General features: G+C 40.6%; 1 protein-coding gene across 25 annotated transcripts in view; it reads left to right on the top strand.

Moving 5' to 3' along the window:
* SH3D19 (SH3 domain containing 19) overlaps window positions 1–13,511 on the top strand; it is a 202,644-nt gene that overhangs the window by 171,887 nt on the left and 17,246 nt on the right. For 11 of the 25 annotated variants that reach the window (XM_024246587.3, XM_024246585.3, XM_054553568.2 and 8 more), the window contains 5 exons: window positions 1,264–1,528; window positions 5,161–5,229; window positions 5,401–5,541; window positions 9,618–9,690; window positions 11,585–11,715. In XM_024246587.3, coding sequence (XP_024102355.2) covers window positions 1,264–1,528; window positions 5,161–5,229; window positions 5,401–5,541; window positions 9,618–9,690; window positions 11,585–11,715 — 679 coding nt within the window. Of the gene's footprint in view, window positions 1–1,263; window positions 1,529–5,160; window positions 5,230–5,400; window positions 5,542–9,599; window positions 9,691–11,584; window positions 11,716–13,511 lie in introns of all 25 variants that reach the window. The other 14 variants (XM_054553567.2, XM_054553562.2, XM_054553563.2 and 11 more) reach the window with 3 other exon arrangements.

Raw genomic sequence — 13,511 nt, 5'->3', positions numbered from 1 at the left:
AACTCTCTTTTTTATCACCAAGATTGAGTGTTGTTGGCCTTGGATCTTTTTTTAGAGATAAAATAATCTCACCAATTCACCCAGGCCCCTAATCCACAGTCTGCTTCTAACGGTAGGTTGTGGGAATCTCTGCTCCCTTTTTAACACAGTTCAATTCATAGAGCATTTATTTCCTCAAATAAATGAACAAGACTCATTTCTGAACTTGAAACAGCTCAACTTCTAGAATATACATATACATGCACACAAACACCCTCCTGGTTAAGAGACTGGTTTTTGGCATTTCCAAAGGAGACTGGCTTTGTGAGCTCAGAGGTGACTGCCTTCTGAGTTCCAGAGCTATTCAAATAAAGGGCTGTAATGCTATCAGAAGACATTATTACTATGTTGAAATTTATTTATTTATTTATTATTTTGAGACGGAGTCTCGCTCTGCCACCAGGCTGGAGTACAGTGGTGCGATCTCAGCTCACTGCAACCTCTGCCTCCCAGGTTCAAGCGATTCTCCTGCCTCAGCCTCCCAAGTAGCTGGGACTACAGGCATGAGCCACCATGCCCAGCTAATTTTTGTATTTTTAGTAGAGATGGGGTTTCACCATGTTGGCCAGGATGTTCTCGATCTCTTGACCTCATGATCCATCCACCTGGGCCTCCCAAAGTGCTGGGATTACAGGCGTGAGCCACCACGCCTGGCCGAAAATTATTTCTATCATAGGGATTAAGGAAAGGCTTTCAAAGTAATAGTTGTCCTATCCTTTCAGAACTAGCTTTCTTTATGTTAATCTAAATTAGACTTTTAATAGTAACGCCTATAACATGAATATTAGGGGATTTTGATGTTCCTTTTCTAATCATGTATAAGACCCCAGCACACATACATCGTATCTTATTATAAGCTTTGCATCTCAGACTTTGGTAGAAAGTGCTTAGTTTCCAGAAATAGTCATGATGTGTTTAAGAGCAAATGGGACCTTAGAGAGCTCATGATAGTAAATGCTTGTTTGTCTTGAACTAATGAATCTCTAGCGCAAGATAAGAGGAAGCTGGAACATCATGGCATTTCCTCTAATAATGTAATGTTTAATGCAGCAGTCGTTTGCTCAAAAATAGCATACCCTGCATGTTTCAGTAAATTGTATTCCACTAGCAGAAAGCTGTGTGTGTGTGTGTGTGTGTGTGTGTGTGTGTGTGTGTTAAGACAGGACAGAACAGAATTTAATACTGATCAAAACACTGACTCATGGCTACTACATTGACTTTCAGACCTGTGAATGGAAAAACCATTCCAACTCAACAGCCTCCAACCAAGGTGCCCCCTGAGAGACCACCTCCCCCAAAGCTTTCTGCAACCAGAAGATCTAATAAGAAACTGCCTTTTAATCGATCCTCTTCTGACATGGATCTTCAGAAAAAACAAAGTGACTTGGCAACTGGACTCTCAAAAGCCAAGAGTCAAGTTTTTAAAAATCAAGATCCGGTGCTACCCCCTCGCCCCAAACCAGGACACCCTCTCTACAGTAAATACATGGTAAATTTAGCTTTTAAAAATGTTTGTGGTCAAGAGGTGTGCCCTAAAGTATATATAAGATTCATTATTCCTTAGAAAAAGATGATGGAACAAATGTGGAATTGTCGCTTGACGCCGAGAGTGCTTTAGATGAGTAGGCCATAATAAATTCTAGGTCTTGGTTGGGCACAGTGGCTCACACCTATGATCCCAGCACTTTGGGAAGCTGAGGCTGGTGGATCAGCTTGAGGCCAAAAGTTTGAGACCAGCTGGCCAACGTGGTGAAACTCTGTCTCTACTAAAATTACAAAAAATTACCCAGGCGTGTTGGCACAATCCTGTAATCCTAGCTACTCAGGAGGCTGAGGCGTGAGAATTGCTTGAGCCTGGGAGGCAGAGGTTGCAGTGAGCCAAGATTGCACCACTGCACTCCAGCCTGGGCAACAGAGCAAGACTCTGTCTCAAAGCAAACAAACAAAACACCTACGTCTTTAAGGCAGGGTTTCATTATTAGGAGAAATGTAGGGAAAGGGGAGAGAAAGCAGGGCAGGCCAGGCTTGTAACTTGCTGCCTGGCTGGACCAAACAGAAATTCTGAAAAACCTGACCCAGTGGGTTATACTAATGGGAGTAACTCTGACAGATACTATAGTTTATATCTTTTGTTTTTCCTTTCATTTAAGAGATGGAGTGTTGCTCTATCACCCAGGCTGGAGTGCAGTGATGCATCATAGTGCACTGCTGCAATCATAGTGCACTGCAGTCTCGACCTCCTGAGCTCAGGGATCCTCCTGCTTCACACTCCTGAGTAGCTGGGGCTATGGGAACATGCCTCCACTCCTGGCTTATAGTTTATATCTTGATATAGTTTATATCTAATAACTCCTTTTCCCCTTGAGTAAATTTTAAAATGAAGTAGAAAGTTCTTACTAAGATGGATAGTTTTTCCCTCATTTTCCCCTTTTGTAAGCCCAATAATTATCATGGTCCATTTAATAGTTACAAGTTAGAAGTTTTCATCAATAGTTGAGATGATTTTGTTCTCTTTTAATGTTTTTCTCATCAAATGACCTAAACCTTTGCCTGCATTTCCCACAGTTAAAAGACAGAGTTGCTGGGTGGTGGCTCATGCCTGTAATCCCAGCACTTTGGGAGGCCGAGGCGGGTGGATCACTTGAGGTCGGGAGTTTGAGACCAGCCTGGCCAACATGGTGAAACCTCCGTCTCTACTAAAAATGCAAAAATTAGCTGGGCGTGTTGGCACATGCCTGTAATCCCAGCTACTCCAGAAGTTGAGGCAGGAGAATTGCTTGAACCCGGGAGGCAGAGGTTGCAGTGAGCCGAGATTGTGCCACTGCACTCCAGCCTGGGCAACAGTGAGACTCCATCTCAAAAATACAAAACAACAACAATAACCAAAAAAACAGAGTTGACGTGTTCTCTACTTTGATCAGGTTAACCTGAAAAATATAAAACAAATAAAAATGATAAGGAGGCCGGGCACAGTGGCTCACACCTGTAATCCCAGCACTTTGGGAAGCCAACTGCTTGAACCCAGGAGATGGAGGTTTCAGTGAGCCAAGATCATGCCACTGCACTCCAGCCTGGGTGACAGAATGAGACTCTTTTTAAAAAAAAATAAAAAAGAAAAATGATCAGGAGAGCAGGACTGCTTACACTTTTTAACAATTGAATGACAGAGTAGCTTGTAACAAGAACAGCAATTAATAATTCTATATTGTGTTACATTTCCATCATTGAGCCAGGAATTATTTTTTCTTTAAGCTGTTCAGGGTTTTTAAAAAATCCTCCTTAGAGAAGGGTAAAGGCAAATAAGAAGGAGGCAGTATATTCATATATATTAATATTCACTTAAACTGATAAAACTTTAATTTCTAAAACCCAGGGGCATTCTTTGGGATAGATTACTTAATTAATAAATAACAGTAGTTGATGTATATTGAGTACTAATTATGAGCCAGGCGCTGTTTGAAGCACTTTATGTATATATTAAATAACTCATTTATTCCTCACACCAACCTTGTAAGGTAGATATTATTATCCTCCTTGAACAAGTGAGGAAAATAAGAAACAGAGACATAAAGTAACATGCCCAGGGTTGCGAATCCAGTTAATGGTAGAGCAAGATTTGAGAACAGGTCAGCTGGCTCTGACGCCTGCTCCTAACCATAATGCCAATCGTAGCCTCTACTTGATTTGGCCATTCTGTTAAGAGCCCTTTCTCAAGGGGAACCAGATTTCACGTTTGGTTCTTGTCACACACGTCTGTGTGAAGAGACCACCAAACAGGCTTTGTGAGAGCAACAGGCTGTTTATTTCACCTGGGTGCAGGTGGGCTGAGTCCAAAAAAGGAGTCAGCAAAGGGAGACAGGAGTGGGCAGTTTTAAAGGATTTGGGTAGGTAGTGGAAAATTGCAGTTAAAGGGGGTTGTTCTCTTGCGGGCAGGGGCGGGGGTCACAAGGTGCAGGGTGGGGAGATCAGGAGACTCATTGTCCCAGGGAGGAACATAACAAGGTCGATTGATTAGTTGGGGTGGGGCAGGAACAAATCACAATGGTGGAATGTCATCTTTTGTGGTTCTTCAGCTGCTTCAGGCCATCTGGATGTATACGTGCAGGTCACAATGGCTTAGCTTGGGCTCAGAGGCCTGACAGTTCTTAGCATAGTCGTATAATGTCAATAAAGCATTTTTTAAAACTCAATACATTCAAAATGGTGATATATAGAGAGCTGTATGTCTCATTACAAAATAATTCTTCAAATCTTTCATTTATTGCATGCCTACAGTACCATTAAATTGCTAGCCAGGAATCTGGGTACTTTGGAAGCCCTAGGAATCTGACAAAGATGTTGGGAAACAGCACCACCAAGCCAGCTGTACAGGGCCACATCCTTGCACTGTGGATCTTTGCTCCTGGGTGACCCAAGGCCCAGGCAGCCTTCTTCCCATGTTGGATGTGAGCTTGTGTGATTGCATTTCCTGGGTATGCCTTTTATATAGTACAGACCCTCTGATGTGCACTCATCAGCTAAAATTTTCCAAAGCAGGGAACAGAGCCCCCTGGACAAGGTCCAGTACAGATGTAAAAACCATTCTAAGATCAGACAGAGCTGAGTGGACCAGGAAGTGGCTGGAATCAGGCCATGAAATGGATTTAAGTAGACACTTGGTATCAGAGAGACTCTAGGAGAAGAAGAGCTTCAAGGTCTCTGGAAACAGGCAGGCAGTACACGGAGGGCTCCAATCACTGATCAGCCTTCAGAGGCCACCATTGTAAGAACCCTGAATTGAACTGGCTGTGAGGTCAAGTGCTGGGTGTTTCTCCTTCAAACCCCCAGGGGACTTGGCGGATCTTGTCCTATAGAACGGAACTTCCTGGTTATGGTCATTAAGGGAATGTTAGGCCATGTTTAGCTCTTGTGGTTCTATGGACCTAACTCCAACTCCCAAGAGCCTCTTAACATCCATGAGAAATGGCAGGCCCCATTGATCTAGAGCGTGATGAAGCCAGGTGAGTTTAGCTGCTGGAGAAGGTGCACTTTAGGCACACACATGCCAAATTCCTAAATGATCAGCAACTTAAGAGGAGGTTATTTGATTGTGAATAAGCCTTTTGTTGGTTTATGTTTAAGCTGTCTGTGCCTCATGGAATTGCCAATGAAGATATTGTCTCGCAAAACCCCGGAGAACTCTCTTGTAAGGTAAAGTAGCGCTCTTTCCTTACTGGTTAATGTAAAAAAAAAAAATTACTGGCCTCTGTTACTACCATTACACATTATTGAATGCTTTAGGCTCCAAAGATGAAAATGTGAAAAAGTAATAATGTTTTATTAAATAATAATTGCTTCAGAGAGTGGTATTGTACCTTACAGCGTGGGGATGTACTTGTGATGCTGAAGCAGACGGAAAATAATTACTTGGAGTGCCAAAAGGGAGAAGACACTGGCAGAGTTCACCTGTCTCAAATGAAGATTATCACTCCACTTGATGAACATCTTAGAAGCAGACCAAATGTAAGGAATTAATATTGTTACAGCCCTCATATCACACATAGCAGCACATTTCATGGAACTCTTAATTATATCTCATCTTCAGGTTTTTATTAGCACATTTATTTTAACCAGAGTAAAAATTACAGTAGCATTTTATTTCACTTTTAGAATAAATTACTACTAAGAGACTTGTCACTGCCATACTAATCACTTCGATACAGAGTGACTACCCTGTGTTTTGTTTTCTTCACTGCACTCCAGCCTGGGCCATAGAGCGAGACTCTGTCTTGAAAAAAAAATACAAATAAAAAAATAAATATGAAAAATAATAGTGATCAGGTAAAATACTTGGTTTGCCGTTTATCCTAGTTTTCATAATCTTTTCCCATTTTTTCTTCTTAGAAGGCAGTTTATCTTTTGAAGCTTGCTAAGAAACTAAAAAATTGTATTTGGAGAGCAGAGGAGATCTGTGTTAAGGTGGCTTCTGCTGGAATATGAACATCCTTACTTTAGCTCCCACGGGGCAAGTTCTCCACTGACTCATTTTCTCTGTTTTGGTACAGCATTATCCATCTGTCATAGCTGTCCTTCCTCTTTCAGAACACACTCATGGCAACAGTGGGAGTTATACTGCCAAAAAGCTTTCCTTTGTGAAAAATAGAAGCTAAAAAAAATTAGAATTTTTTTTGTTTTCTTTCTTTTTTTTTTTTTTTTTTTTTTTGGAGACAAGGTCTCACTCTGTTGCCCAGGCTGAAATGCAGTGATATGATCACTACAGCCTTGACCTTCCCGGCTCAAGCAATCCTCCCACCTCAGCCTCCTGAGTAGCTGGGACTACAGGTGTACACCACCATGCCTGGCAATTTTTAAAATTTTTTGTAGAGACAGGGTCTCACTATGTTGCCAGGGCTGGTCTGAAACTCCTGGGCTAAGCCATCTGCCTGCATGGCCCTCCCAAAGTGTTCAGATTACAGGTATGGGTCACCATGCCCAGCCAAAAGTTAGTCTTTTATAACAGTGCAAAGTTCTTTTCACCTTAAATACCACCTTCTCATCTTTTACTATAGATTTGCAGAGAGTTGGCCTCTGATGGGCAGCTATTGGTGATAATGAAATGAATCCTCCTTTATGCTTCTGGGTTCATGGCTATTGTTACTTTTTTTAAAATAAAACTTACCTATTTGAAAGCCTAGTTTTAAGGTAAATATCTCTACGAATGTGTTGTACTTTGCCCTAACTTGGCAAACAGAAAATATTGAATGAACATGACCAGTTGTGGTTGAATCAGACAGATTATGGGAAAAGTGGAAGGTTGTTGCCTGGTACATGATTGAGACCCCAGACCTGGGTTTCAGGGAAGTGGAATTTGGTTCCCCTTCTACCTTCTTCGGTGGTTATTTAACTTCTCTAAACTTTATTTTTTTAATGTGTGAGATAACTGCCCACAGAGTTGTCTTCAGAGTTGACAGATTATATGATTTTATTTGTGTAGAAGTCCAGAATAGATAAATCCATAGAGACAGAAAGTAGACTACTGGTTGCCTGGGGCTGAGGGGAGGGTAACTGGGGAGTGACACCTAATTAGGAGGTTTCTTTGGGGAGTGATAAAAGTGTTCTGCACTTGGGTTACGGTGATGGTTGGATAATTCTATGAATATACTACAGCCATGTTCACTTTCAGTGGGTAAATTTTATTGTATGTGGGTTATATCTCAAAGATGTTTAATGAATTCATTGAGCTAATGCATATAAGGTATTTAACACAGTGAGTAGCACATAGTGAATGAGCAGTAAATATTAGCTATTCTTAATATTACAAAACCATTTGCATTAGCAGTTATAGTCATATTAGAAAGACCTTTGCATTATGTTATATTTACCTACCAGATACCTACCCCAGTGGTGTGGTCTGAATTGTATGGACCGCTTGTTGGCAACCCTGTCTAGCCTGTTCCTCTTGCCCTTCACCTGCTAGGCTGGGTTGATGAGCAGCATTGCCAGTGATATCCATACATTGAAGGCAGAGAAGGGAAAATGTGTGGCTGGGAGGCACAAATTATCCCCTCCCTCCAAGGATTGGTTTATGTTTAGGCCTCTGGTCCATTTGGAGATTTCATGTTTGTGTTTGGTGTGTGGTAGGTCTCTGACATCATTTTTTCCAAATGGATAGACATCTAGCCTAATACTACTTATTGAATAGTAATTCCTTTTTCTCCACAGATGTAAATCAGAAAAAAATGAAAATCACACATGCACATGTATAACACATTATATAAATAATAATTAATTTGTTTAACTTTTTTTGGAGACAGTCACTCAGTCATCCAAGTCAGAGTACAGTGGCACAGTCATAGCTCACTGCAGCCTCGAGTTCCTGGGCTCAAGAGATCCTCACACCTCTGCATCCCTAATAGGTGGGACCACAGGGGTCTATCACCATGCCTGGCTAATTTTTTATTTTTTTGTAGATATGGCATTTCTTATGTTGTCCATGCTGAATAATTATTAAAAGCCACTCCAGGCTGGGCACGGTGGCTCACGCCTGTAATCCCAGCACTTTGGGAGGCCAAGATGGGTGGATCACCTGAGCCCAGGAGTTTGAGACCAGCCTGGGCAATGTGGCGAGACCCCATCTCTACAAAAAATACAAAAATTAGCCAGGCATGGTAGTGCTTGTCTGTAGTCCCAGCTACTTTGGGGGACTGAAATGGGAAGATAACTTAACCCCTGGAGGTCAAGGCTGCAGTGAGCTGTGATTGTGCCACTACACTACAGCCTAGGTGACAGAGCAAGACCCTGTGTCAAAGAAAAAAAAGCCATGTCAGACCTAAAATATCTCAGAATTCATGAAATTTCCATATTGTTCATTTATTTAGAGAAAAGCATTAAGCAGTCCATGAAAAAAATTTAGGGTCTTCTTAGTAAGCTAATATAGTAAGCTACATTAGCCATTAGAGTCTTAAGTTATATTTCAGTTTACCTAACTCGAGAGAATGAAAGTTTTGTTTCTGCAGGTGCATTTTGGTTGAAAGAGCAGCTGAGATTTAGAAAAGATCTCAGCAGAGGTGCTGCAGGGTTGACATGGAGAAAGTGGGCCATCATTCACACTGCACTGCAATCAGCCTGGTGCATCATGGCCAGGGGAAGGGCAGAGGTATAGATGTCTCAGGACGTCTCTAAGGGGACAAGAGTTATTAGAGGAGGTGAAGAGACAAGAAAGGGCACAAAAATCTGCCTTTATTTATTTCACAGGCTTGCCAGTGTTGAAGAGTGTTAACTTATAACTCCAAATAATATCCTTCAGTGGGATTTGATGATGATGAGGATAAGCCTGTCTCTTGATATAAAGAAACTAAGAATAACAGTTGCTAGTCAATAAGAAGAGGTCACTCTTCAGCTTTGCCTTCTCCTCTGGCCAATCTAGGCATTTGGCTAGATGGATAGAGAATGTTAGATTCTTTTTGCTAATTTATTTAGAACTACTGTTGAAGAAACCATTCAGATTAAATACAAAATGCAGACCAGGCATGGGAGGTAGCATTGCTTTCGAATTAGAAAAGGCACTTAGTTAAGTGGTAATAAATGAAATGGATTTTACTTTTTGTGAATTATACTTCTGTGGAAAGTCATTAGCTCCTTTCGTTACAAAAGGCAAGAGCATAAATCATAGAACTTTCTTCTTTTCCCATCCTAATAAAGATACAACTTTTAAGACTCTGTCTTGATCACAGTTTTAAGGAAAAAGCTATGCTTGAAAGGGAAAGAGGTCAAAAACCCTACTTTGGGGTAGAATAGATACTGTTTAAAAATAAATAAACAGTTCCCTTTTGTTTTACTCTCTCAGCTTAAAAAAGCAAAAAGAAAACATACTGGGGGATATTTTAATTGAGATTTTCGTCCTCCCTTGGCAAGGACACATTCTTCTTCAACTTGATAATAATTCCCTTGTTTGGCTCAACTGTGTGGTTTGCATCATGTACTCATAATGTAATTGTGTCAAGAGGACTCTAATGAGAAAAAAAAATTGGTCTCAGAGTGAATAATAAATCCACCATCTATCCTGCACACTTCATTCACAGCCCTTTCTTCCCCCTAAGGATCCAAGCCACGCTCAGAAGCCTGTTGACAGTGGTGCTCCTCATGCTGTCGTTCTTCATGATTTCCCAGCAGGTAAGGATGTAAATAATACAGTGGGAGAACCACAGGATCCAGGAGTAAGTCTTTTTCCCTGCCGGGGGTTAGCCTCTCAAGGACATCCTTCTTCATTTTCTGTGCCTATAGAGTCCTAGACTGGAGAGGTCATCTTATCCAGGACTCCACTTCAAGAAGGGTTGATTGTACCAGCCATTCCAGAAAGCTTAGTTGTATACCCTTGCCTTTGAAGCTCCCTGAGAAAGAGAAAGAGAGAGAGAGAGAGAGACTTTCCCTTACAAATGAACATTGCAAATTGCCTACCAGTCTCAAATTTTTAACTCTTTCAAAATAGTGGGTACTAGGCCAGGCGTGGTGGCTCACGCCTGTAATCAGCACTTTGGGAGGCCAAGGCAGGCAGATCACGAGGTCAGGAGATTGAGACCATCCTGGCTAACACGGTGAAACCCCGTCTCTACTAAAAATACAAAAAATTAGCCGAGCATGGTGGCGGGCGCCTGTAGTCCAGCTATTCGGGAGTCTGAGGCAGGAGAATGGTGTGAACCCCAGAGGCGGAAGTTGCAGTGAGCTGAGATCATGCCACTGCACTCCAGCCTGGGGGACAGAGTGAGACTCCGTCTCAAAAAAGAAAAAAAAAAAAATGGTACTAATGAACAATTGTAATATGGCTGGGCACGGTGGCTTACACATGTAATCCCAGCACTTTGTGAGGCCAAGGTGGATGGATCCCCTGAGGTCGGGAGTCCAGACCAGTCTGACCAACATGTTGAAACACCGTCTCTATAAATACAAAAAAGTAGCCAGGCGTGGTGACGCATGCCTGTAATCCCAGCTACTTGGGAGGCTGAGTCAGGAGAATCGCTTGAACCTGGGAGGCAGAGGTTGCAGTGAGCTGAGATTGTGCCATTGTACCCTGGGCAACAAGAGCAAAACCCCGTTTCAAAAAACAACAACAAAAAAACAATTGTAATAAAGTTAATCCTAACTTAATAACTGAAGTTCTTTTGTCTTCAAAGTTGTCTCAGCTGCTACTTACCTATGAGATCAAAGTAACTTTATTTATTTATTTATTTATTTATTTTTGTGAGACAAGATCTTGCTCTGTTGCCTAGGCTTGAGTGCAATGGCGCAATCACTATAACCTTGAACTCCTGGACTCAAGTGATCCTCCTCCCTCAGCTTCCCCAGTAGCTAGGACTACAGGGGTGCCACTACACCTGGCTAATTTTTTTTTTTCCTAGGGACATGGTCTCGCTATGTTGCCCAGGCTGGTCTTGAACTCCTGGCCTCAAGTGATCCTCCCACCTTAGCTTCTTAAAGTGCTGAGATAACAGGCATGAGCCACCCATGCCCACCCATAATATAAGTACTTTTGTAATAATTTTTAAAATACCCTTCATATCCAAGGCTACAAATAAACTCCTGGTTTACTTACAGTCTCTTTTTATCCACTTGATGGCTGATTTTTGTTTTGGTATGGATAAACTTATTTGCTAAAGAGTTGTAGTACTCCCTTAGTTAATATTTGAAATTAAAATGATTTTTAAGCATGATTGAGAATAATAAGAATATTATACCATATCTATAAACTTTTTTCATTGTTCAGTGTGTATTCAGCATGGGTTTATATTGGCACAGTAGGAAACGTTTGCTAACACAATAGTGTTTTTTTCAACCATTTCCCATCAATCAAAGCATGGTAAATATATCTAATTTGGTCTTTAAGAAGGGAGCTCATAACAATGTCCAAAAAAAGAATAGCATTTTTTAAGTCGATTTGATTAGTATAATCTGTTCTCAGAATCAGTGGAACATAACTGCCTCAGTGGACACAACTAAATGCTACTTTGTGCTTTTATCAAATCTGCAACCAGGATAATTCATCATATGTAATTATAATTTTATATTACAGAGCAAGTTGATGATTTGAACCTCACTTCTGGAGAAATTGTTTATCTTCTGGAGAAGATAGATACAGATTGGTACAGAGGGAACTGTAGAAACCAGATTGGCATATTTCCTGCCAACTATGTCAAAGTGATTGTAAGTGGGTTGTATTTGTTTTAATTTGGACATATACTCAATGGGTTCTATGTGACTTGTAGGTTGGGAAAAATAACTAGAAACCCAGATTCTAGTTCTCTCTTTTTCATTGATTCATTTGGCATTTGGAAAATTCAAAAATAAAGATTTGGTCAACTAGGTGATGGTTAATTATTATATTATGGGGTGTTAGAACTTAATGCCTAAATGCTGTCTGAAATCCTAAAGTGAAAGACCACCATAGGTCAACTGGTGAATCAGCTGTTCTTGGAGAGTTAAGCACTTAAGGATGTATGGTAATTCTTTGAAACATTTAGTGAACATGAATTCAGTGATAGAAGCTTATCCTGTAGAGATGTTCTCTGAGGTTATGGTACCACTTCTTTTCTTTGGAGTACATTTTGGTTTGAGTTTCTTTCATCTTTTCCATTCTTATTTATCTCCGTCTTTAAAAAAAAAACCTATTTGGGAATACAGAAGTATTTGTATTGGAGATAGTGGTTCATTAATGGTTGTACCCACAAAATAATTTCTAATCTGATTAGGAAAATTATATTAAAGCACCAGAATTTTATATACCCTCACGGCCTAACTTGTGAAAGCATTCCTGTGTGTGAGAGCTGTGTGTAAGCCCAGATGGCTGTGTGAAACATGGGGATAAAATCAGACTGCCCTCACACATTTCTATCAATTGGAATAGGATGACTCGGTCCCTGATATAACTTACTGATTCTGTGAAATATCCGTAAATCTAGCTTAACAGCATTAACAGCTTATTTGGAAGGAAAAAGTAAATAAATTCCATTACATCAGAAAATTAGAAAACAAGACTAACAAAATCTGAATTCTTCAAATAGAAATGAATTTGAGTCTCTTGGATTATGAAGGGTAGGCATTAAACATTGTCCAGTGTATCTATGCCTTGATTCTTTGGAGAAATTCAACCACATTCTGTAAATTAATACTAAGAATAATGTTTGTTTTAGCACTCTTCCTCATTTTTCTTCTGCCCAATGTAGCAGTACTTTAAAAAGCACAATTACCACACTGAAATCAATCACACAGAATCTGCCACATTATTGGTATAAGTGTTATTTCTAAGCCCACAAGTTTAAAAAATTGTTTTAAAACTTCAAACCTTTAAAATTCATCAAGAAGGCACCGATTTATTTAATATAAACCTCAAGCTTTAAGTAGTTTTAGATTGCATGCATTATAGCCAAATATTTTATTGCAACCCAGCCCTCCTCTACTGAGCCTTGTAAATGAGATATTATATTAAGTGCTTGGCTGGGCACAGTGGCTCATGCCTGTAATCCCAACACTTTGGGAGGCTGAGGCAGTAGGGAAGATCACTTGAGCTCAGGAGTTCAAGACCAGCCTGGGCAACATAGTGAGACCCTGTCCCCACAAAAAATTGAAAAATTAACTTGGCATGGTGTCACGCGTGTGTAGTCCCAGCTACTTGGGAGGCTGAAGTGGGAGAATGGTGTGAGCATGGGAGGGCAAGGCTGCAGTGAGCCATGATCACGCCACTGTACTCCAGCCTGGGCAACAGAGTGAGACCCTTTCTCAAAAAATAAATAAATAGAATAAAACAAAGTGCTTGCCACTTAGTTTGCTAAATACAGATTCCTTTCTTCCCTATTCATGTTGAAGGGGGAAAATATTTCAGTTATAAATGTGAAGAGAATCCACAAGTTGTTTTTGTTTTGTTTTGTTTTGTTTTGTTTTGTTTTGTTTTGTTTTTGAGACAGTCTCTCTGTTGTCACCCGGGCCGGGCTAGTCTCGAACTC

Source organism: Pongo abelii, chromosome 3, assembly GCF_028885655.2.
Source record: "Pongo abelii isolate AG06213 chromosome 3, NHGRI_mPonAbe1-v2.0_pri, whole genome shotgun sequence".
NCBI lineage: Eukaryota > Metazoa > Chordata > Mammalia > Primates > Hominidae > Pongo > Pongo abelii.
Note: the sequence above shows the minus strand (reverse complement) of the source record. Positions and strands in the feature narration are given on the sequence as shown.